This window comes from Drosophila nasuta, chromosome 3 (genome assembly GCF_023558535.2).
Source record: "Drosophila nasuta strain 15112-1781.00 chromosome 3, ASM2355853v1, whole genome shotgun sequence".
NCBI lineage: Eukaryota > Metazoa > Arthropoda > Insecta > Diptera > Drosophilidae > Drosophila > Drosophila nasuta.
Genome location: NC_083457.1, coordinates 9,669,068 through 9,692,629, shown reverse-complemented (window position 1 = coordinate 9,692,629; position 23,562 = coordinate 9,669,068). Strand labels below are relative to the sequence as shown.

The window sequence follows — 23,562 nt, the reverse complement described above, 5'->3', positions numbered from 1 at the left end:
TAAGCATTTTAAAGCAAGTTTTACAAAAGATTTCTGTTGTTTATAATAATCAAATTGTAAATAAATCGTAATACGCATAATAAAACATTTAAATAAGAACATTTATAAATGTGTGCACATAATTTCTCGCAGTGTATCAACTTTTACGTTAAATTTAAGATTTTCATTGTTTGGTGCGTAGTCCGCAACCAATAATACGTATCGAATGGTCTCGTCGACTTTTTCTAGCCAGCATATTGATGAATGTTTTCAAAATGTTGGCGTTGAATGGCCATTTTTCAAGATTTACAACTTGAATGCAGAATTCGAGCGTAAGCTAAAGCTAAGCAGCTGCCAGTCTGACCAATTGGTAAGCATTGTAAATGTGTGATAGTCCACGACCGTGTATATTTTGAAGCTGAACTGAACAATGAATTTTAGCTAAGCCTCGGTCAGAAAGATTTTCCACTGCATTCTTGTCTAATGGAGCTGAAATGGTTACTGAATTGACCGTTTAGTCCTTACGTGGCAATGCGTTAAAGTTTATTTCGTTAAGCAATGTGAAAACAATTTCACGTTTGTCAATCAAATACGAATGTCTTTGTCAGAATAAGGATTTGCGATTACATTCCTTTATTTTCAATTAGAAGTATGTACATTGTATGGGTAAGCAATTTTCCTCTTTTTTTTGTGACATCATTGAAAAAATGGTTAATTTATGCAATTATTGCTATTAGCATTTTTTCATGGTCGAAATAATTAATAATTCATAAATGTATTATATATATATATGAAAATGTCAGATAATTGACTTCTTTTTTACTTTAATAAATTAAAATTATTATCCAACTAAATTGGCTTGAACTGTGCATCTTAATAAAGGATTTTCATCATTTTCCCGAAACTTTCCATAGTAAAAGGTGCCAGCAATACGGTAGTCACCCATTGTGAGAAATGGAGGCACCAAATTTCCATCCACTTTCCAACCATACATATAATAGTAAGCAGGTTTTACAGGACAACTTGTGGAATAATTACCCAATTTCATCATACTGAGATACCATCGTTTAGTGAGTGAGTTCTTCGAAGCTTTGAGATTACTGCAGTAGTCGAGATCTAAATGAAATACTCTCTGAAAAGACTTTGCTTTTGACGCTCGAAATTCAAAGCTTAGATGGCCTCTCATGCCAACATGTAATGGTTTGACAATCAATATATCTATATAAATTATTCCATTTGGTATGCGAAGGGAGAAGTTTGAAAATACATCTCGATTGTAATCGCAATGTCCATTGCTAAACATCATTTTTTTGGCCTGTTGAAATAAATATAAGTATATATATTTATTCTTTTCAATAATCTTGTAGACTTACTAGTGTATCTTTCGTTGCGATGAAAAGAAAGGGGATCATGATAAACCTTAAGATAGTTGAGCCCATTTTAAGTTTGCACATAAATGCTTTAACTGCTGAAAATATTTTTTAAAACTGACAAAAGAGTTTAAGGCTGTTGCTGTTGATATTCAACGAGGCGTTTCGAAAAGTATTTTAACTAACCACTGATCATAATCTATATCAATTGCAGCATTCACATGCCAATATTAACAACTCGATATACTCGAATAATAGTAGCTAATAAGTATACATACATATATGCCTTTTGGCTAAAAATGAATTTGATTTGTTTTCAATGTTGCAGAAACACTTTAGAAGAAAATAAATGCCAACTTCTCTGATTTATATAAAAATATAGAATTTATTTAAAGAACTAAATTTGCTTGTGCAGTGCACGTAAACAATGGCTTTTCATCATTTTCCTGAAACTTTCCATAGTAAAATGTGCCTGTAACGCGATAATCACCAAATGTAAGAAACGAAGGCACTAAATTTCCATCCGCTTTCCATCCATATAGATTGTAGTAGCCTGGTAGCAATGGGCAGGATTTGGAAAAGTTTCCCTTCCTTAGCATACTGAGATACAATCGTCGACTAAGAGAGAGCCTCGGATTATTAAGCATTTCACAAAAGTCGATATCGAAATCAAACACTCGCTGAAAGGGTTTATTTTTGATCGCTCGAAGTTCTAAAGTGGCATGACTTCTTAAACCGACTGAGAGAGACTTTATCATCCAAATGTCTAAATAAATAATTCCTTTTGGTATTTTTAAACTTATGTTGGAAAATACTTCGCGATTGTAATTGCAATAGTGGTTGCTAAACATTACCCATTTTGCCTGTTGAAATAAAATGTTAGGAATCTTTGACATTTAAAAGAAAAATTTATATATCATACATACCAAAGTAATATGCACTAGCATAAAAAAGAAAATTATTGAAAAGAATTTAATGAGATTTAAGCACATCCTTTGTTATGGTATTATTCTGCTGCAATAACAGATTTTGCAATTGCAGCAATCGAAAAAGACTTATAACTGAGTTTAGCTCAATTGCCGCTGATATTCAGTGAGGCGTTCAGGAGAGTATTTTAGTTAAACACCAATTGAATTTATAATTAACATCAATTGCAGAATTTAGTCAAATATTTGTATAAGTCAATATTGTTATCAAATGAACTTGAATCCTATAATGTTATAATACAAATTATTATAAAATTATATAAAGCACCGACACTTTTCCAACACATTTTAGCTAATGTGAATATTTCAAATACAATATGGTCGAAAATAAAACTCGCCGCCTTTATCTCAAGAAAACAAATTTATTTAACTAGCCAAATTAACCTGACCTATGCACCTCAATAGTGGCTTTTCTTCATTTGGTATAAACTTTCCATAATAAAAATTAGTGGTAATACGATAATCACCCATAGCAAGAAATGAAGGCACCAAACTTCCATCGACCTTCCATCCGTACAAGTAATAATAACGTGGGGGAACTGGGCAGGTGGTGGTGAAGTTGCCTTTCTTCAGCATGCTGAGATACCATCGTCGACTTAGAGATATCCTAGGATTATTCAGCATTTCACAATAGTCAAGATCAAAGTCGAAAACATGATGAAACGGTTTAGTTTTAACTGCTCGAACCTCAATGCTTACGCGACCTCTTAAGCCGACTGGTAAAGCTTTCGCTATCCACATATCTAAATAAACTATTCCATTTGGAGTGCTCAAAGTAATATTCGGAAATGTATCGCGATTGTAATTACAATATGGATTGCTAAACATCACCCACTTTGCCTGTTGAAATAAGAGTTAGAAAGCACGTAATCGCAAAAGAGACCTTTCGGACGTACCAAAGCGCAATTCATTAGCATGAACACTGAAATGATTAACATCAACTTTATGAAATCTAAGAACATTTTAAATTTTGGTATAATGCCGGTGCATAAGCACTTTTTGTTGCTGCAGCAATCGAATGAGACTGAGTTCAACTCAATTGGCCAATCTGAGAAGCGTGTTTAAAATTAATATTAATCTTATTTTTGATCGAAAACATTTAAAACATAAAGTTGTTTAAATAAATTTATAATAATTACAAAATTATAAAAATACAATGCTTAACTTATCTATTAACAATTGATTGTATAATTATTTAAAAACACAGTCATTAAACAGGGAAATTAAAAATACAAATGCAGATAAGGGAATACTGTACATGGATTAAACTTTCAATTAAACTGAGAATAGGGACCTCCATAAATAAAAGAAAGAGCTGCATATTACTTAAATAAATTAAATGTAAATATGTCTTAAATGTAAATATGTCTTTTATTAATTAACTAAATTGCCTTCAACTGAGCAATTCAACACAGAGTTTTCGTTATCTTCCCGAGACTTTCCATAATAAAAACTCGCTGTTACACGATATTCTCCATTGGGCAAAAAAGACGGCACCATGTTTCCATCTGCTTTCCAGCCATGCATATAATAATAACTGGGCACCATGGGGCAGGAGGGAGAAAAGTTGGCTTTCTTTCTCATACTAAGATACAATCGTCGAATAAGTGTCATCCTGGTAGCTTTAAACAATGAACAATAATCAAAATCATGATGCAATACACTCTCGAAGAGTTTCGCTTTGGACGGACGATAATCGAAGCCCAAATGGGCTTTTAGACCAAAGGTTAGAGCTTTTTTTAACCAGCAATTTACATAAATTAATCCATTTGGTATTTGAAGTGTAAAGTTGGAAATTATGTCGCGATTGAAATTACAACAGTAATTATTAAATATCATTCTTTTCGCCTGCCAAAAAAGTTATTATGAATTTATGTTTAACTGAATTGAATATTAAGACATACCATATTCGTCTTTATTGACATAAATATAAACATTGTGATAGTTAACTTTAAGATATTTGAGCACATTTTAGCGTAAAATATAAATAAAGGTATTGACAACGCCATCAATTGTATAATACTGGTTGGTAAGCTCAATCGTTTCTCTTTTTTTAATGAACATTCCTAATCAATTATATTTGAAGAGCAATCATTGAACGATATACATATATAATTATAATAATAATAACACACTTAAAAAAATATACAGAATTAGACAAAAGATGAGTCATCTCATCTTTAATAATAAATTTTGAAAATGGATTAATTAAATAATTTAATTATGCAGTTTTGCATTATATTTTGCTGATAATTTAATTGTTTTTTAAAAATGCAAAAATGATTAGGTCCAAAACAAATTGCTCACTCTTGGTTTTAAGTTTTCCAAAAAAGAAGTGTCCTGTTACACGATAATTTCCTCTATGCAAAAACTGTGGAATAAGTTGGGATTCTATTTGCCAGTTGTGCACAAAATAACGACCCTCTTCAACTGGACAGTTGTACATAAAGTTACCGTGTTCCTGCATTGATTGAAACCAAGCCTTAAAGATATTACTTTTTACCGCAGCAACAGCTTCGCAAGTGTCCATAATATGTGTGAAAACGCTCTGATAGTTCTTGCTCTTGCCAAGGCTCAGGGCAAAATCGAATTGAACCTTAAAGCCGCGGGTTAGTCGTCTTTTGGTGATCATATCCAGATTGAGAGTGTTGTTGGTAATGGCGATGGTAAAGTTATCGAAGAACTTGGCGTTATACTTACAATCGCCAGATTGCATAACGAAGCTGGACTTTAAGGAAAATTCAAGTATTTATTGTAATCCTAATTGATTTTACTTACTGCTTTGGCAACCGGCACATTGCAACACACAATTAGGAAAACAACTCCGTTTATAAATCCGTGCAGATATAATTTGTTCATTTTCGTTGCAATTTGCATATTGGAATGATGTTGACAGTAATTGTTTAAGTGTTGTTTATACTCTGTTGACTAAGTGAGTTTTAATTGGTTTTTCTTTTCTCATCAATGTTCTAAAAATAACTAGGGTAACAAATTTAGAAATCGTTATGTTTTCCCTCATTCTTCAAATAAAAATCTCAATAAAAAAAAAGTATATAATTATTATAATAATAAGTAAGAAAAGTACAGTCGAGTGTGTTCGACTACCCGCTACCCAATTTTAATAATAGCAAAACAGTGCGATATTCTACTTACAATCTATCAAATTGATATACCGAAAAATACGAAAACCGAAGCTTACATTTGGTATGTCGATATGCTATTATGATAACAATATACCATAGAGTTGAAAACAAATCAGATTGTCAAGCAAAGCAACAAAGACTCGACAGCAGCAGCTGTCTTTTTCACATTACATTGTATCTTAAACAACTTCTAAAAATTTAATCTGATCGACCTAATTCAAGAATGGTAAATAAAATAGTTATTATTATTGATGGAAAAATAAATCCCGATTCTAGCTTCTACATTACGCTTGCTTTTCGATTTAATTGGTTTGCGGTGGCGGAAGTTGGCGTGTGCAAAAACTAATACAAACTTGATCTGCGTACAAAAATATTACAAATGGTGATGAAAAAAATATAGCATTATCTGTTATAGTCTCTGAGATCTATAGCTTCATACGGACAGACGTTCAACGGATTGACAGACGAACTGAACGGACAAACGGACGGACGGAACGAAACACAGACATGGCTATATTGTCTCGGCTGTTGGTACTGATTAAAAGTATATATAAATATGCCTCCTTTTATGTACTTCTACTTCCCTCCGGTTGCGTGTATAGCAATTTACAATATTAAATATACATTTTGAAAATGCATTTAATTAATTCATTTCGTATTTTTGTAATATATTCTGATGATAATTTAATTCGTTTTTAAAAATGCAAAAACAATCATATCCAAAACAAATTGTTCGCTCTTTGTCTTAAATTTTCCAAAGAAAAAGTGTCCAGTAACTCGATAATTTCCTCCATGCAAATACTGTGGAATAAGTTGAGATTCCAATTGCCAGTTTCGCACAAAATAATGACCCTCTACAACTGGACAGTTGTACATAAAGTTGCCATGTTTCAGCATTGACAGAAACCAGGACTTAAAGATATTATTTTTTACCGCAGCAACAGCTTTGCAAGTGTCCATAATATGTGTGAAAACGCTCTGATAGTTCTTGCTTTTGCCAAGACTGATGGAAAAGTCTAATTGAACCTTAAATCCGCGAGTTAGACGCTTTTTGGTGATCATATCCAGATTTAGGGTGTTGTTGGTAATGGTGATGGTAAAGTTATCGAAGAACTTGGGGCTATACTTACACTCGCCAGATTGCATAACGAAGCTGGACTTTAAGGAAAATTCAAGTTTTGATTATAATTCTAATTGATGTTACTCACTGCTTTTGCAACCGGTGCATTGCAGCACCCAATTAGGAAAATAACTCCGATTATAAATCCATGCAAATATAATTTGATCATTTTCGGTGCAATTTGCATATTGGAATGATGTTGACAATAATTATTTTCAACAAGTTAAGTGTAAACAACTCTGTCGACTAAGTGAGTTTTAATTGGTTTTTCTTGTCTCCTCAATATAAATATATAGGGTGCGAAATTTTGAAATTATTACGTTTTACCTCATTCTTCAAATCACGTTCTCAATAACAAACAAGTAAGAAAGCTACAGTCGAGTGTGCTCGACTGTGAGATACCCGCTCCTCATCTTCAATAATAGCAAAACAGTGAGGCATTATTTTTCCAGTATACCAAAATACAGGCTGACGGACGGACGGATACATGGACATTGTCATATTGTCTCAGCTGTTGATGCTGATTAAAAAGATATATACTTTATGGTGATGCCTCCCTCTATTTATTATATATATGTATTTCCTGAAGGTTCAAAGTTATAATACCCTACAAGTTTCGGGAATAAAAACTTACAATAAAAGACATAAATTTTGAAAATGCTTTCAAAAATTTAATTTCATATTATTGTATATATTTTTGTGCTAATTCAATTCTTTTTCAAAAGTGCAAAGACAATCATATCCAAAACAAATTGTTCACTTTTTGTTTTAAATTTTCCAAAGAAAAAGTGTCCAGTAACTCGATAATTTCCTCCATGCAAATACTGTGGAATAAGTTGAGATTCCAATTGCCAGTTGTGCAGAAAATAATGACCCTCGACGACTGGACAGTTGTACATAAAGTTGCCATGCTCCTGCATTGACTGAAACCAAGACTTGAAGATATTGTTCTTTACCGCAGAAACAACTCCACAAGTGTCCATGATACGCGTAAAAACGCTCTGATAATGCTTGCTTTTGCCAAGACTCAGGGAAAAGTCGACGTGGACCTTAAAGCCACGAGTGATCCGTTTTTTGGTAATCATATCCAGATTGAGTGTGTTGTTGATAATGGTGATGGTAAAGTTATCAAAGAATTTGGGGCTATACTTACAGTCGCCAGATTGAATAAGGACGCTGGACTTTAAGGAAAATTAAAGTTTTTATTTAAGTCCATATTTATTTTACTCACTGCTTTGGCAAATGGTACATCGCAAGACACAATCAGTAAAATAGCTTCGATTATAAATCCGTGCGGATATAATTTGATCATTTTCGGGGCAATTTTCATATTGGAATGACAGTAATCATATTCACCACGCGTGAGAAACAAATTGTGTATAAACAACTGCGTTTACAAATTGAGTTTTAATTGTTTTTTTTTTTTTGTCATCAATATAAATAACTAGGCTACGAAATTTTGATTACTAAATTACAATTTTCGAGAAGAATTGGTATCATGTGTTTTCAGTTATTTCATTTTTATTTCTATGGAACAAGAAATTAGAAAATCGTTATGTTTTCCCTCATCCTTAAGTTGAAATATATTAAATGCGAAACGGTAAAAGCCAGGAATCAGAAATGAGGGAATGTGAAGATCTTTGATGTTATAATTTTTTACATAGTAATGATTTGGTGGAACTGGACAATCCGGCCTAAAGTTCCCATGGGTGAACAATGTTGAAAACCAACGCTTGAATATACTACTCCTTAAATTTCTCATTATGGAGCAAGCGTCAATCGAGTATTTGTAGAATTTCTGATATGCCTTTGAATTTTCCTTGCGGTTATAGAAATCCATATTGGCGCGTACTTCCGAAACTAACGGTCTGATTAAGTTAAAGTCTACATTCATTTGGGCATTCGTGAGGCTTACAGATAAATTGCGAATGTATGAAGAGTTGTACTTATCACATTCTAGAGTCCTTAGAACGTCAAACATTGATCTCTAAAAATAAATTATTATTTTGTTTGCATTATTTATTTATTATTAACAGAACTGTTTACCGCGCTACACAACTGAGAAACACATGCCAAAAGCAGAAATAATGTTAATGTATTCATCATCCATTGAGCGAAACAATCAAACTAACGCTAAAACTTCTAATCTAAAGAACTTTAAACAAAATCCCTAAATTTAAGTAGCGTGCATTGCATTGTAGCATATTAAAATATTTTAAACTGGAGTTCGCTATGCGCCAAGTATTAATCTGATAAAGAATTAATTATACATATGTGAAATACCACAATTTCACAATGTGAAATTCAATCAGCTGCATAGTCAGAGCAATCAAACAAATTGCCGGCATTAAGATTTACACCTTTAGATAAGCTACAACAAAGATATAAACTCAAACAAAAAATTTAATAACTTCCTCACGCAATTAAAATTATTTTTAGTTTCGCTTATATGTGGTCTATTTTTGTATAAATCAGTAAACAATATAAAACTGTGAGATAACCGCTTTCTATAATTTATTATTGTTATTTTTAATGCAAGTCAAAAAAACGGTATTATTGTAAAAATATATCGAAATTATACAGCAAAATAACTAAAAATATTCCAAAGACTATTTTTGGTACATTGATACTATATTATTGTATGCAAAAAACTAAGAACCGTAATAAGATGCGTTTTTTCCATACAAAAGAATATTTTATATAATTTCTAAAATCTTTATCGGATCGCAAATTTTCAAGAATCTTAAAAACTATAGTTATTATTGTCTTTACTAAAAATTCGAGACGATTGTTATTCATTTTAATAGATTATACAGGGCGGAAGTGGGTGTGGTATAAATTTGCAAAAAAACTTAATCTGCAAACGTAACATGTGCTGACGAAAAAAAAATATAGCTTTATCTCTTATAAGCTCTGAGATCTTGATGATTATACGCACAGACGGATATGACTATATTGTCTGAGCTGTTGATGCTGATCAAGAATATATATACTTTATGGGGCCGGAGATGCCTCCTTCCGTGATCTGATACTTTTGTTCTACATTACAGTCAGTTATAAGTTGGTTCTCAGGCTAATTAGTCCAATGAAATCAAATTGTCTTTTACAAATAACTATACAAACCATATTTAATTGTATTTCTTTTCGATTGCAATTTAATTAAGATTTTCTGCTTCATTTAATTATTTAATTTTGACTTCTACATTGCAGCCTAGTACAAAATCTTTCACGAATTTCTTATGTTGAAATACATTAAATGACAGTCGATAAGAGCCAGTAAACAGAAATGTGGGAATAAGAACATTGTTAACATTATACTTACATAAATAGTAATGATCTGGTGGAATGGGACAATACGACTTAAAATTACCAAACGAAAAGAATGATATGAACCAGCGCTTAAACATATTATTCTTGTGATTACCCATCATAGAACACAGATCGAAGGAGTATTGATAGAAACTCTGGTATGTTTTAAAATCATCTTTGCGGGTGTAGAAATCCAAATGTACACGCAATCCCGTGATTAACGGACTTATTAAGTCCAACTCTATGTTCATTATGTCCTTTTTCAGAATCAAAGTAAAATTGCGAGCATATGACTGATTATATTTCGAACAATCAGGAGGCCTGACTATGTCAAATTTGGACATCTAAAAAGTAACAATATATTTATGTACATTATTGTTTGTTTGCATATAATTATATTTACCACAATGGAAATTTGACAAAGGCATCCAAATAGAAAAACAATTGCTGACAGATTCATGCTATGAAAGGCAATGAAAACAAAATATGACTCAATGAAATATTAGCAAAGTTACAGCTTATATTTTAGTAAGAAATAATTTTTTATATTATCACAAAATAATTATAAAATTGTTCAGGAAGAAGCCCATTATATTATTTAACATACCGTGCTAACATATTGAAATGTAAAAAATATATCAACTTGTCTGATAACACTGATTTAGACCAAAGGTCGTTGGATTGGATTGGATTAGATTAAATTAGAATGAACTTTAAATTGTTTTCGATAGTTTTTGGTAGACGAACCAAATATTATTTAGGGTAAAAAAAACATGTTCTAATAATAAATTCGCATTTTTTAATATTATAAATAAAAGATCGTTATTATATATATTATATTTTTCATAATAATTTTTATTGTCAAGAAAAAAATTTTTTGTTAATAATATCTACATAAAAATTTTTAGGTATTAATATAAATATTATTCATTCTTCGTCGAATTGCTATTCTTCCATTTTATTTTAATTTTGCATCTGCGAAACATGAAATAAGTAAATCCTTATTTTGAAAAATGTCCATTGAAAAGCGATAAGAGCCAGCCAGCAGAAATGTGGGCAGAACTTGATTGTTAAAATTGAAATGTTTTATATAGTAATGATTTGGAGGAAAAGGACAACGTGAATTTATATTTCCAGATTCAAAGAAGGATAATACCCATCTTTTGAACACATTGTTCCGTTGATTGACCAGCATTGGACATACGTCGAAGGTGTATTTGTAAAAACTCTGATAGGATTTCGAATTTGGTTTCTGTATGTGAAAATCCATATTCAACTGCAGTCCCCAATCCAATGTCTTAAGTATATCCATGTCTAAAAACAGTTCGGAATTCTGTGTTGCTAAAGAAAAGTTCCGGAGATATGTAAAATTTAGCTTTTTACATTCGGGAATATTTTGCAATTCAAGTTTGGACATCTTAATAAAAATTAGAATGTTAGTATAATTATTTTGTTGAAATATTTTTTAATATTTACCACATATGAAAATTGAGAGAGGCATCCAAAAAGAAGAATTATCGTTGATATTATATTCATGTTATAAAGGGCGAAGCAAACAAAATACAACTGAATGAATTCTGATCAGTGTTAAAGTTTATATCTTGCGTTTTTTTAATTGGGGAAATTATTGTATGAATATTAAAAATAGCCACTTAAATTAACCAGCGGAACATGTAAAATTAAGATTTCGATTGATATATTTACGTACATACAAAAGAAAAAAGATTTTATGGTCGGAAACGCTTTAATCGTTTACCTTCGGTTTAAAAGAATGATAACAGGTTAGTCGAAAAATTTATATGAAATATGAAATTTTTCTATTAAACATTTTGTGGTTTATACCACAATTAACATACCATTATCTGAACTAATTTCTTAGACATTATAGCTTTGCCCCTATGAAAAAAATTTGTTGACTCATTGAAATGAAATTCATGGAATATATATTGTTGATTTAATAAATGATACTGGGGTTATAATAGATGTCATTCAAAATGTCAATGTTTGGACAGCAACTTTTTAGCATTCGCCGATTGTGTTGACGTTTTATAGTTTCGCTCAGAAAGCTAAGCACGACCAATTGCAAACAGTCAATTGGCAAAAATTGAATTCGAACAAAACGCAGCACAGCTAAAATCGATCGCCAGCTCACATAAATCATACAAAATACTCACGAAATCATTGCGATTGCCACTTCGCAGTGCAACAATGAACAAAAAAACGAGTAACAATAACAAAAAATATAGCCAGAAGCACTCTTAAAATTCGCAAACTGTCACGGGGAACACAATAAACACGACGCAAGTCACAAACATTTTATTGCAAATATATTGAATATTAATTTCTCGTATTTTTACCGTCTATTCTGATGGCCCATTTGACGGCCCATTTTAATTCAATTTGTGCAATTTGTGCGAAAATATGCAAATAACGCGATACGGAGAAATATGAACAATTGTATGATAAATGACGTTGATGGATATTCGAAAAGTGACAGCTTTAGACAATTTGCAGGCAATTTACGTCTAAGTCAAGTCGTGAGAAGCTATAGATTTATAATATCTTTCTAATACATATACAATAATTCATTTGGCAGTTGAATCTTTTTTTTTTTTGGTTTGTTAAGTTCAATAATAGGTATTCAAATTTCAGTACTGTTAGACAAAATAACATATGAAGCAGAAACTTTCTGAGAGTATGGAAATGTTTATGCGTCAGAATCAGAATCACTGAATCAAGAAAAGCTACTTCCAAGTGAAATTCAGTATGAAGATACTGACATTTAAATTTCAACACTACTTGGCAGAATACAAAAATATTTATACTTGAGACCCAAAAGTTATTTGCATAAGATACTGACTATTAAAAAAGTCGATAATTATTAAAATGAATTACTAAACTAAGAAAAGCTTCTTCCAAAAATTACTAGACTACTAGACAAAATATAATATATTGGGAAGTTTAGGTAATGTAAGAATTGGATTGTGAACATATTAGTATGATTTCAGGGCTTGATGATATAAAGTAAACAGAGAGTAGTATCCAATTCGGAGAATATTTTGACATTTAATTTTACATTGGTAAATCATATTGTTTGTTTTAGCACACATTTGATTAATTAGATTTTGTTATATAAAAAAAGAAAGGTTGTAAGTAAAAATCATTTCAAGTGTTAGAAATGAAATATTATGTGTGTATAAAAAAGTTGTATTGTAGGCTTAAGTTATTGAATATTTAAATGTAAATTGCATATGAAATGATGCTAATCATTAAGCTAAAAATCAAGAAAAGCTACTTCCATGTCTGATAGTAAGATGCAGTTTTGTTTTTTTTTTTTTTTGGCTGCGCTTATTGGCAACTATATTGCTCATTGAAACATAAATAAAAGGTTGATAGACAAATTAAAAGAATACCATTGAAACATTGAAAGTGCTGATTAAAACTTGAAACTGAACTCCAGTTGCGAGGCCTTCTCTAGCGCATCTACTTCAGAGATATCTAAATACTCTTAGGCCGTCTTGGGCAGCATAGCAAAGATGCCTGGCTTCAGGTTGTTCACATCTTGTACGGTGAACTCGCCAGTGAAGTGATCATTCATGATGAGTGTACGCTTCTTGCTGGCATCCAAAAGATTGGCTTGGTAGAAGATTTCGAAATCGAACTCTGGGAGAATAGCGGTAGTTGGATCCTCTGGCCACCAAAACTTGTTGATGAAGTAAGATCCCTGGAATTTGCGTTTAAAGCGTAAGTCACGGGATAATTTGTATTTACCCTAGAGAAATGTTAGTGTAGGATCAAAAGGTCCACACTCAAGCAACTGACTTACCTTGGGAATCGGGCAAGTATCGATGATGTTGCCATATTCACGAATGAAACCGTGCACAAATCGACCAACAGGTGACTTGTTGGCAAAGTTGAGGATTCGACAGATGTTGATGGTTGTGTTCAGAGTGGTTGTGTAGGTTGGATCCAGTTTATTAGAGATGCGTGCCTCCAAATGGATGTCCACATCTTGCAGCTCCTGATGCACTTCCATTGAGAAATTCAAATGGGGATCGGCATGGTCATAGACAACCTTGTGGCTGACCATTTTCTCCTCGCTCCAGATTTTGATATCCTTGAACTTAGGCCGCAACATTTTCTGCTCAAAGGAAAGTAAATTAATAAAGGCTTTACCTTTTTTTTTAATAAGGACTACTCACCTCAGCCAAGGCGCCATGGCAGAGAACCAAAACGATTTGCAACACAGCTAAACCGTTCCACAACATGATGAATTCGATGATGGACACGATGATGTCTGTCAGTTCTCGTTAAACTCTAGCTATTTATAGCGATTGGAAAACGCTTGTGGAAATGGACTAACTCATTTAGATTCAATGATATCGTCAAATTGGTTAAAAATAAAATGCCTGAATGATTTTTAAATGACCTTTGACTTAGGTTTCAAACGATTATGCCATGGCATTATTTGATTTCTATCTAATCTGATTTGTCTAATTGCCTACAATATTATTGCTTCATTCATCCTTGACATGTTTCGTAATAGCAGATATAATATGACTACGGCTTAATTGAAAAAATGTCAGACAATAATTGACCGAAGATGCGTGCACTGTCGTTCACTAGCTTGTATCTCCTTCTACTTGGCATCCTACTGAGGTGTTCCTCGTCATCTGCCTGGGTAAGTAGTAAATATCATTCTTTTAAAAAATATTGCCAAACTTTTTCCTCTCTCGACTTTAGCGTTCTTTCAAAGTCGTCTTTACGCGCTTTGAATTCGAACCAAATGCCAAGTTTTTGGATGTGAGATTAGAAGTTGAGAATGATGATGAAAACAGCGCATTGAATGCAGTTATCAATGTACTTCAACCACTGGATGATGTAGAACTATCGATAAGCATTGGTCTGCAAGGTGAACTGGGAAATTATACAAATATCGTCAGTAGAAGTACAAACTTCTGCAAAATGTTAAAGGATCGCAGTGCCGAGCCTTTGACACGTATTATCTATCAGGACATGCTGCGATTTGGCAAACTCTTCAAGGAATGTCCCCTGCCAAAAGGCACTTATACACTGCGGGGCTATCACATTGATGAGGAACTGTTGCCAAGTTTTCTGCCAGAGACGAACTTTCAGTTTGGCCTACAATTGACACAGGCCAAAGGTCAGGAGATCTTTCATGGCACGCTTCATGGACGCATCGATAAATCGAAAGGTTTCAACAATCTAAAAATGTTCAGCTTGGGTTGATATAATGATATATTTTATTGTGCATAACTGTGTTCATAATGTTCGTCTTATATGTTATAAATTTGTCAGCACTTCAGTCTTCAATCTAAATTATTGTCATCGCGCTGTAGTATTTTGGGCACTGTCTTCAATGTGTGACTCCCTGTCTGTGCTGTTGCTCTGCTGTTTGTCTGATTTTAGTATGCAAAATACCTTTTGTCGCACAATTGACATCATTGTCGGCTATGAGGCGTCATCGTCAGCGGATAGTCGGACACCTCGTCCTCTGTTGCCTGCTCATCAGTCAGTGCTAGAGGCAGAGTGATACGAAAGGCAGAAGCAGAGATAGAGGCGGAGACAGAGACAGAGACAGAGGAGCAGGTAGAGTCACCGTCAACGTCACGTGTTTGCCAGCTCGACTGCGAAATTCGCATGTTTACCCGACGGTGACAAGCTGTCTGCAGGCAGCGAATTGATGACGCCGATAATGGCAACGGACGAGTGAAGCTAAAGCAAGAGGGAGAGAGAGATGGAGAATGTGTGAGTTTGTGTACGTGTGAATGAGAGAGGGAAGGAGAAGGAGGAGGAGGCCAAGACGTTTGTGTTGCCCAATGTGAAACAGACGACAATGATTTAGAGCCAGCTTGCTTGCCATGTGTTTTTAGGGGTTTCGAGCACTCGTGTGTTGATTGGGACTGATATCGCTGGCAGTGGCATAAATTAAGGGTTCTTGGCGAAGAAGATGATGTCGCGCGGCAAACTGTTGCCGAAACTACTCTCGGTAGATAAACATTGCCCATTAAATAATGCCAGCATAATTCATTGATGCACTTTACACAGGCAGCAGCCAGAAACTGATCATTACGAATTCTCTCATTACTCATGCAGAACGTGTCAGCCCAAAGGCCACGTAATCGAGTCGGAGAGAGAGAGAGAGATGAAAGCCTACCCACAACTATATAATACTACTAGATAGATATCCAGATAGATATGCACAAAGTTAACCGACTTCTTTCCAAAGACAATAAAAGCTTGCAAATAGTTGAATTCACTCTCTTCTCTTTCTTTTTTTTTGTGTCATTCCCGAGTTTATCCCGATAAAACAAGCAACAAACCTACGGAATGTGCTGTTTGAGTGGGGAATACGACTAGAAGGTTCTCGAGTGTCGGGTTCTGTTCTGTTTTCTACTTTCTGTAATTAAGGATGCAATGCACATCGTTTAAGCTAAAAGTCGTTGACAGCAGTAATGTCTCGTTGAATCTCGTGACTCAGCAGCAGCCAAGCCAGGCCGGGTCGGGCCGATGGGGTAAGCAAAAAATATGTACTTACATATATATACTCATACTCGTATTCGTACTCGTACTCGTGCATCTCCTACCCACATATAAATTTTGTCTAAGTTAACTCGTAAAAAGACAGCGATAAATTCTCGCAAAGGCCTCATTGCACTTAAAATAAGTTTCGGTATTTTGTGTGGAACGTTGTGTTTAACAATATTTCATTCTTTTGTAGGTTCTTAGCTAACATTAAGTTTTCTGAGGATTTTAAATGAATTGAAACTATGAAAGTAGTAGTATGTGATAAAAAAACTATTCAATATATAGATAAACATAAAAAAATATATTACTTTTCATGTTTGAAATCATCATCTAACATCTATCTATCATCTAACATCTTCCATCTTCTTCTTTCGTAATTTACTTATTTCGTTTAGTATTCGACATCTCTCAACTCTTCACTTGAGGCCTAAAAAACAATTCAATTTGTCTTCTTTGAATTTGTCAACTTTTTCACACCTGTTTCAATGTCCTTCCGTCAACGGCTGGTCAACGAAATTTATGCCATTTGTGTTTCACTTGAGTTGTCCAAATTAAATTTGTTACATAAAAATGTAAATTTTTGCTGTTCTTTTGTCTTCGCTTCTTTTTTTCTTACGGTACGCATTTCAATTATTGACATTTCAATGGCTTTTATTCAATTTATTTGCTGAGCATACCGTTTCGAATTTTTTGCACACCCAAAAAAAAAAACTAATTCGCAAGTTGTTGAAAAACATCTCGGTTGATACAATTGTCATGAAATTGACTGTAATTGTTGTTGTAAGGTTATAAATTGAATGTGCAATTTATAATTGTCATTATTACGATGGTGTTGTCACGCGGTTCACTGCATAAAAAGTACTCCAAATGAGCCCCAAAAGTGGAGCATTCTATTCTCCTTTGATCATTGAATTCTTCTCACATACAAATTGGCGGCTTGCCTCTATTTAATGACTCAGCTTAGAGGTGATATAAATAAAAGCAAGTGCGAATAGTTGCTTTTTGTTTTATAGAAATCTATATACTCTACAAGGATTTGAAATCCTCTAATCGCAGTTATATATCATTATCACGTTTTGTGATATTCTAAAAAACGTATATTGATATTAAGCACTTGTTATGTTTGCATGCAGATCAAGTTTGTTTCAAAATTTTTCCAACACCCACTTCCGCTCCCTTAAAATTGACAAAAATCGAATAGGAATCATAAGTTTGAGAGATTTTTGGTGTATACAATAACAATTACAGCATTTATGAAAAACTCCTACTTACTACAGGTCTTAGTTGCTTTGGCTGACTATGAGGTATATTTTCTGTAATCTATGGTATATTTAAATGACAAAACAGTCAAATACAGCACTTGGTATATTTTAAGAATATTACCGCACTCTTTTGCTTTTATAGCTTTCTTTTTTATATATTTTGCTTTTTCTTTCCCATAAATTCTACCTTACCCTTTGTAAGAGTATCTACAACTGAAATCCGTCTATAAATTGCGAATAAACAAGTTCCACTGGGAAATCCCAAGTATAAAGTATGTGAGGTAAAATGTAGAAGCTAGTCCGCAAATGGAATTAAAGTAATGTGAAGCATTTCAAGCATCCGGATCAGTGAGAAGATCGATTTAAAACCGATTTCTATGCAATTGAACACCGAATTTGGAGAAAGAAAAAAAAATCGAAAAATATATTGTATATAAATAAAATGTGGGTAAGACATGCAAATTGGTTTGTTTGAGTGGCATGAGAAATTCAAATGTTGCGGCACGTGACTGGCACCGGGAACAGAAGTCGTGTCGATAAGAAGTCGTGAAGTTCTTTTTACAATCTATGCCACGCCCAATTATGATGAGTTTATTGAACTATGAATTAATTTCGAAATAAAGAACTATAATGTCCATTCTCTATGATTATATCATAATTGGCAAATCGTTGTTGGTTGGACAACGTCTAATGTTATTTTTTGCGACATCTTTTACATTTTAATGGAGTGTGCCTGATAGAGTGTGAGATCTCTGAGCAATTTAAGACCTTAACCCCGGTTCTGTGGGTTAGCATTGCTCTGGGCTTTGCAATTTGCATACTCTTCAAGTTTTTGGTTTGGTTTTTTTTGTCTTTTTCTCTTTTTTCCCATCACAGTTTGTATCTGCAGTCGAAATCGCAATCGCATTGGCAATGACAATCGCAATCGCAATCTCTCGACATATGAAGTTGGCATAATAATTTTTGTCACACAATTGAAGTGCTGGCAAATGTAAATGCCGTTTCTTGGGGGGCGGCAAAGAGCAAAAAGCCAAAAGCAAGAAGCAAAAAGAAAGGCGAAAGGGTGGGAGCTAGCGGTTTATAGTCAAACTCGGTCTCAATAGATGTCTTATCGTTGGATCGCACGAATTTTGATTAACTTACCCATTTGCGAGTGGCGAGTGGAGTGTGAGTTCAATGCCCATTTGCTGCAAAAGTTTCTCTTAAAGTTTTTAATTCGCAATTCGCTCAACTATGAAAATCCACTTACAAAAATTATGTTAATTGCCATGAAAAAGACAGTCAGAGAAATGAAATCTTATTAAATCACAGAGCCCAGAGAGCATAAGCCTGAGGGGCATGGCCATACAAAAAAGGATAAGCATAACCGGCAGACAATTGGCAAACAAACAAATTGCCAAAAATAACAGTCGGCAATGAGAGAAAAATATAAGCGAGTCGAAATTTTGATGAAATGAAATGTTGTCTGCCAACTGCTTGAGTGTACTCCTAGTGCAAAGAAGGAAACTGAGGTTGAGGTGGATGGAAAGATTCTGTCGGAGTCTGAGGCTGAGGTTGAGTCTAAGGCAGTTTTCCTTCACTTGGCTCAATATTTGCACTTTGAGGCGTTGCCAGCTGAGAGCTAATTTTGACAGTCGTTGTGCCTTTGGGGAGTGAGCATAGACAAGAAATGGGGAGACTGAGGATTCTAGGTTGATTGCATCCTACTCTGTATATGTATGTACTTCAGTACATATATATTCATTCCTTAAGACGTTTTGTACATTATTGGCTTGGCAGTACCAACAAACTCACATTCTGACTTTTGGAGTGCTTGGTAAATACTTGTGGAGAAACTGTTATCAGTGTTTCGTAAAGTTTTTAATGCTATTTTGCATTTAAAACATGCTTGTACTTTTAAGCAACTTGTCTCTTATTTATATTATAGTAACTAACAAATTTATATTACTCTAAAAGCTATTCAAATTGTAAGCAGCAGTTCGCATTAAAGAGATCATAACCAAGCATAGCCTAAAGCAATCCGCCCACTTTTCGAGTAGCTGCTCGTATTAAAAATGCGCATAAAAATGCGTTCAGAAACGCAAAATTTATTTGCTTCTGCACACAAATTGCCCAATCTTCAGAAGAAACGTTGCTTCTGGGCGCCGAACTTATTGCAATTGCTACAAATTTTAACATAAATTTACGCTATGACATGCCTTAGTCGTCTTCGTTCTAGTTCTCGCCCCTCATCATATACGCATATTATGCAGGCCGTTAGCATTTTTTCAACACCTTCACGTTCGGTTTTTTATGAGTTTTGCACTCTTCCACCTTTTGAGCAAAATTTTTAAGTCGGAAATCCACTTTCAATTGTTTGAGGCGCTGCCTTCGGCATCCTGGAGTTTTATACATTGCTCATTTTAGCGGCATGGGGAGGAGCTCTTCAGCTCTTCAGCCTTCGTCCTGCGATTATTGGCGCTGTCTGTTCAAGTGTAAACATTTTCACAGGAGGTGTAAATAAAATCTTGTAAAACGACGCCGTTGCTTCAGCTCTGTTGCCGTTGGCGGACATCCTTAGCTGAGCTGAAGCCGAGCGGAAGTCTGTAAAATTCTTATTACGATGAGGATTCTTTTATTTTTCATGGCCATTCGCTGATTGTTTGTCTTTCGCTTCTCATCCAAATCCATCTGCATTCTGTTTACCAATGTTATTGTCATCAAATTACGCAAATAATTTACAATTGTCATAATCGTTGCGTTATTCAAAAGAACGGTTTGTTTTGTATTTTCTGATTTCCTACCAGATAAATGCTAATACTCTACACACACGTTGCCAACAGTTTAATGACACGCAACCATAACCGAAAACAACACTGGAAAATTGTAAAGCGCATCGATTAAAACGAAATGTTGTTTATTTTTACGAGATTACACTTTGTGTTGAAGTTCGCCTCGATGCTGTTTGTCGTTCAAATGGAAGCCCTCCACAAAATGCCTGCTAAAATGATACCACCACGCATGTGTGTGCATGTAAATTAACAACAACTCAATTATTTCAAATAAATGGTCGCAATTCGCTTTGTAAATGAGAAAAGGTAACCAGACCACAGACAATGGTTAAAATAAAAAAAGTGCTCACATACACACTTCTATATTATAGCAGAGCAAGGTTTCGATCCTCGGACCTCTGGGTTATGGGCCCAGCACGCTTCCACTGCGCCACTCTGCTGCTTGTGATTATCGTGTCAAAACGAAAACATGAAGCTCATGTGAATATGTCTGTGAATGTGGGTTCAACTCCCGGTCCGTATAGGTTTTTTATACTAGTTATTTTTATTAATTATTCTTATTTTTTTATTAAATATATATAAGCAATGACTAATTCTAATTTAATTACTTGCAAATAATTAACATGTTTTACTAAAAAGATCAAAAAATACTACGATAAACTTGTTCTTGCTAATTAACTTAATTCGTACATATTAAAATTTTCATAGCATACTTTTAGGTGGAGAGTTTATTACGCATTGAAAGGTATTCTTTTCGGGTGAACATATTTATTACATTTTCAAAGTCATTTCATAAATATTGAAATTATAATATAATAATTTGTAAAGCTTAATCGTATATTCTTAACAATTGTATTTTATAAAAACTAATCAAAATGTAATAAATAAAAAAAGTTAAAAAAGTTACTAATTCAACTAGCAGAGCAAGGTTTCGATCCTCGGACCTCTGGGTTATGGGCCCAGCACGCTTCCACTGCGCCACTCTGCTGCTTGCAAAACTGTTGACAAAATGCTTTTCTCTGATCAGTTGAACAAAATTGCGAATCTTTAAGATACTTACTTATCTTACAATTAGATACATTCTTAATATTTAATTCAAATCTAATTGAAAAATAATTTTAAATACTTAATATTTTAAATAATTTCATAAAAAAATTAAGATTTATCAATTCTATTAGAGTTTTTTGCTTAATTTTAAATGAAGTAGTTACTTGTAGCGATAAGAAATTCTTGAAATAAAATTCTTTCTATATACCTTATATTTTAAGATGTTAATTGTCAAATTAATATCTTAATTTAAATATACTTATACTTTCTAAAGATCGGCAGAAGATATTTTCTCTCCACTGTATATCGAGTGTTCCAAGTCTACATACATAAGTATCTCATTGAGTATTATTGAAGCTTTTCCGCTTGCCCAACCATTGCTGGCGACGATTGTTGTGTATCGAGAGGACAGAAGACAGGAGAGCTGCAGCCATTGCCATTGCCATGTGTGGTGTCTATTTAATTACAATTGTCGCCGCAATTCGTGTACGTGTGCATCACAGCGATGCAATGGCAACTGCCCCAGCAGAATCGCTGCAATTAACGCGTAATGCAAATTCGGGGGGAGAAATGGTCGGGAGAGTTGGTTTGGGAGTTTGTTGGCGTGGCAAGGATTTTATCGATGCCCCGAAACATTTCATGCGATTATTTTACGCTCAATTATTGTTAAATATTTCACAAAATGCGGATATTTATATTTACACATTCCCCAAATGGCAGTGTCTCTACAAAAATTGGAGGAGCGGCAATGTGTGTGGTATCATGTTCATGTTGTGTACAACACAGGGGTGTCCTAATGAGATTGCAATTATTTGGCCATAAATTTTTATTATTCGGGCTTTAAAGTTCATGTGTGCAAGTATTTTTATGGCACATTTTTAACATGCAACTGTTTGCAATGTAGATATATAAATTAATCCATAAAAATGTGCGTAAATTGTGCAATGACATCATTTAATTTGAAATTATTTTATAATTAATTGGCCAACTACGCTGAGTGGACATAATAATTAAATATTTAATTTATGGGCGTGCGTTGAAGTTTACGCTGATCTAATTAGGATTCCACATGTTTGTGGAATGTAGTGGACAAAGGGCAAATTTATGCTGGGTGTTGAGTTGAAGTCTATACACAAGTTTTTCAAAAGTGTTCTAAGCTCGAAACAATAGCCACATTCTGTGGCAACCACAGCTGATGTCGAATGTTACAACAAGTTGACCGCTGCCAGCATTTTAGGCAAGCAAAGAAAACAAGAGGCGAACACAAAAACTTCCCTCTTGTCCAAATGGGTGCAGAAAGCAGCATTCAACGGACATGCTGGCCACTTCCGCTGTCCACTTCCATTCTCCAGTTGCCAGTTGTGCAATTATGCACCTTAAGAATGAAACTTTAATGCGGCGCCTTTAAACGAGAACTGCATACTTTTAGACTTTGAATTTACAGTGATTTACATACTTTTAAGCTGGCTACAAAAAATATCTGTCACGTTGACTAGAGTGAAGATAGGTGCTGGAATACAGGCCCGGCAAATATTGAACAACATTGGCTGCGAATATTGAAATACTTGCAACTGCACAGAGAGAGAGAGAGAGCGAGAGATACACATGCAAAAACCAAAGGGTGCATTTCATACACCAAGCAAAAGAGGAGTATAGCGCATTCTGAAAACAACTTGCACAAATATTTTACTTTAAAAGGGAATAATTTAAATGTACTAGAAATATCAGGGTACACAGAAAGAAAAAACAAATTCTTAAATCAAGATTGAAATTCTACAAAAAATCTAGACTGCGCAATCGTAAAATAAAAGATTATAATATTGTGTCAAGAATGGAAAAATGTAAAAATGGAATCAAGAAGGCAAAATTTTATATCTATATCAAATAATCTTAAATTTAGATAGCTTGAAATTCTATTTCGTTAAGATCAAAAAGTTCTTAAATCAAGATTTGCAATCTTATTTTCAATCTGGAATAAAACATTCTCGAATCAACATTTTAACTTTAAGATAAGATGTTTTTAATC

General features: G+C 33.8%; 2 protein-coding genes, 2 long non-coding RNA genes and 2 other non-coding genes across 6 annotated transcripts; 1 reads left to right on the top strand and 5 right to left on the bottom strand.

Moving 5' to 3' along the window:
- Positions 1-834: 834 nt before the first annotated feature.
- LOC132791894 (uncharacterized) lies at positions 835-1,681 on the bottom strand. The gene is made up of 3 exons (XR_009632944.1): positions 1,536-1,681; positions 1,353-1,466; positions 835-1,294 (listed from the first exon to the last, which is right to left on the bottom strand). It is a non-coding gene; the product is annotated as an uncharacterized LOC132791894 (long non-coding RNA).
- Positions 1,682-8,070: 6,389 nt separating this feature from the next.
- LOC132792997 (uncharacterized) lies at positions 8,071-10,366 on the bottom strand. The gene is made up of 3 exons (XR_009633062.1): positions 10,311-10,366; positions 9,921-10,251; positions 8,071-8,585 (listed from the first exon to the last, which is right to left on the bottom strand). It is a non-coding gene; the product is annotated as an uncharacterized LOC132792997 (long non-coding RNA).
- A 2,887-nt stretch (positions 10,367-13,253) lies between these two features.
- LOC132792322 (uncharacterized) lies at positions 13,254-14,191 on the bottom strand. Its single transcript, XM_060801628.1, has 3 exons — positions 14,110-14,191; positions 13,734-14,048; positions 13,254-13,631 (listed from the first exon to the last, which is right to left on the bottom strand). Exons 1-3 carry the CDS (start codon positions 14,173-14,175, stop codon positions 13,416-13,418), a joined length of 597 nt encoding a protein of 198 aa, XP_060657611.1. The 5' UTR covers positions 14,176-14,191; the 3' UTR covers positions 13,254-13,415.
- Positions 14,192-14,510: 319 nt separating this feature from the next.
- Positions 14,511-15,157, top strand: LOC132788006 (uncharacterized). Its single transcript, XM_060795288.1, has 2 exons — positions 14,511-14,588; positions 14,651-15,157. Exons 1-2 carry the CDS (start codon positions 14,511-14,513, stop codon positions 15,155-15,157), a joined length of 585 nt encoding a protein of 194 aa, XP_060651271.1.
- Positions 15,158-20,857: 5,700 nt separating this feature from the next.
- Positions 20,858-20,929, bottom strand: Trnam-cau (transfer RNA methionine (anticodon CAU)). Its single transcript has one exon. It is a non-coding gene; the product is annotated as a tRNA-Met (tRNA).
- Positions 20,930-21,405: 476 nt separating this feature from the next.
- Trnam-cau (transfer RNA methionine (anticodon CAU)) lies at positions 21,406-21,477 on the bottom strand. Its single transcript has one exon. It is a non-coding gene; the product is annotated as a tRNA-Met (tRNA).
- Positions 21,478-23,562: the final 2,085 nt, after the last annotated feature.

What these genes read in the sequence shown, in the direction of transcription:
- LOC132788006 (XM_060795288.1), top strand. Translation starts at nt 14,511, where the DNA reads ATGCGTGCACTGTCGTTCACTAGCTTGTATCTCCTTCTACTTGGCATC. An exon ending in GTTCCTCGTCATCTGCCTGG is followed by an intron (nt 14,589 to 14,650) that starts GTAAGTAGTAAA and finishes TCTCGACTTTAG; the next exon opens with CGTTCTTTCAAAGTCGTCTT.
- LOC132792322 (XM_060801628.1), bottom strand. Translation starts at nt 14,175, where the DNA reads ATGTTGTGGAACGGTTTAGCTGTGTTGCAAATCGTTTTGGTTCTCTGC. An exon ending in GCCATGGCGCCTTGGCTGAG is followed by an intron (nt 14,049 to 14,109) that starts GTGAGTAGTCCT and finishes TCCTTTGAGCAG; the next exon opens with AAAATGTTGCGGCCTAAGTT. An exon ending in ATACTTGCCCGATTCCCAAG is followed by an intron (nt 13,632 to 13,733) that starts GTAAGTCAGTTG and finishes CGCAAATTCCAG; the next exon opens with GGATCTTACTTCATCAACAA.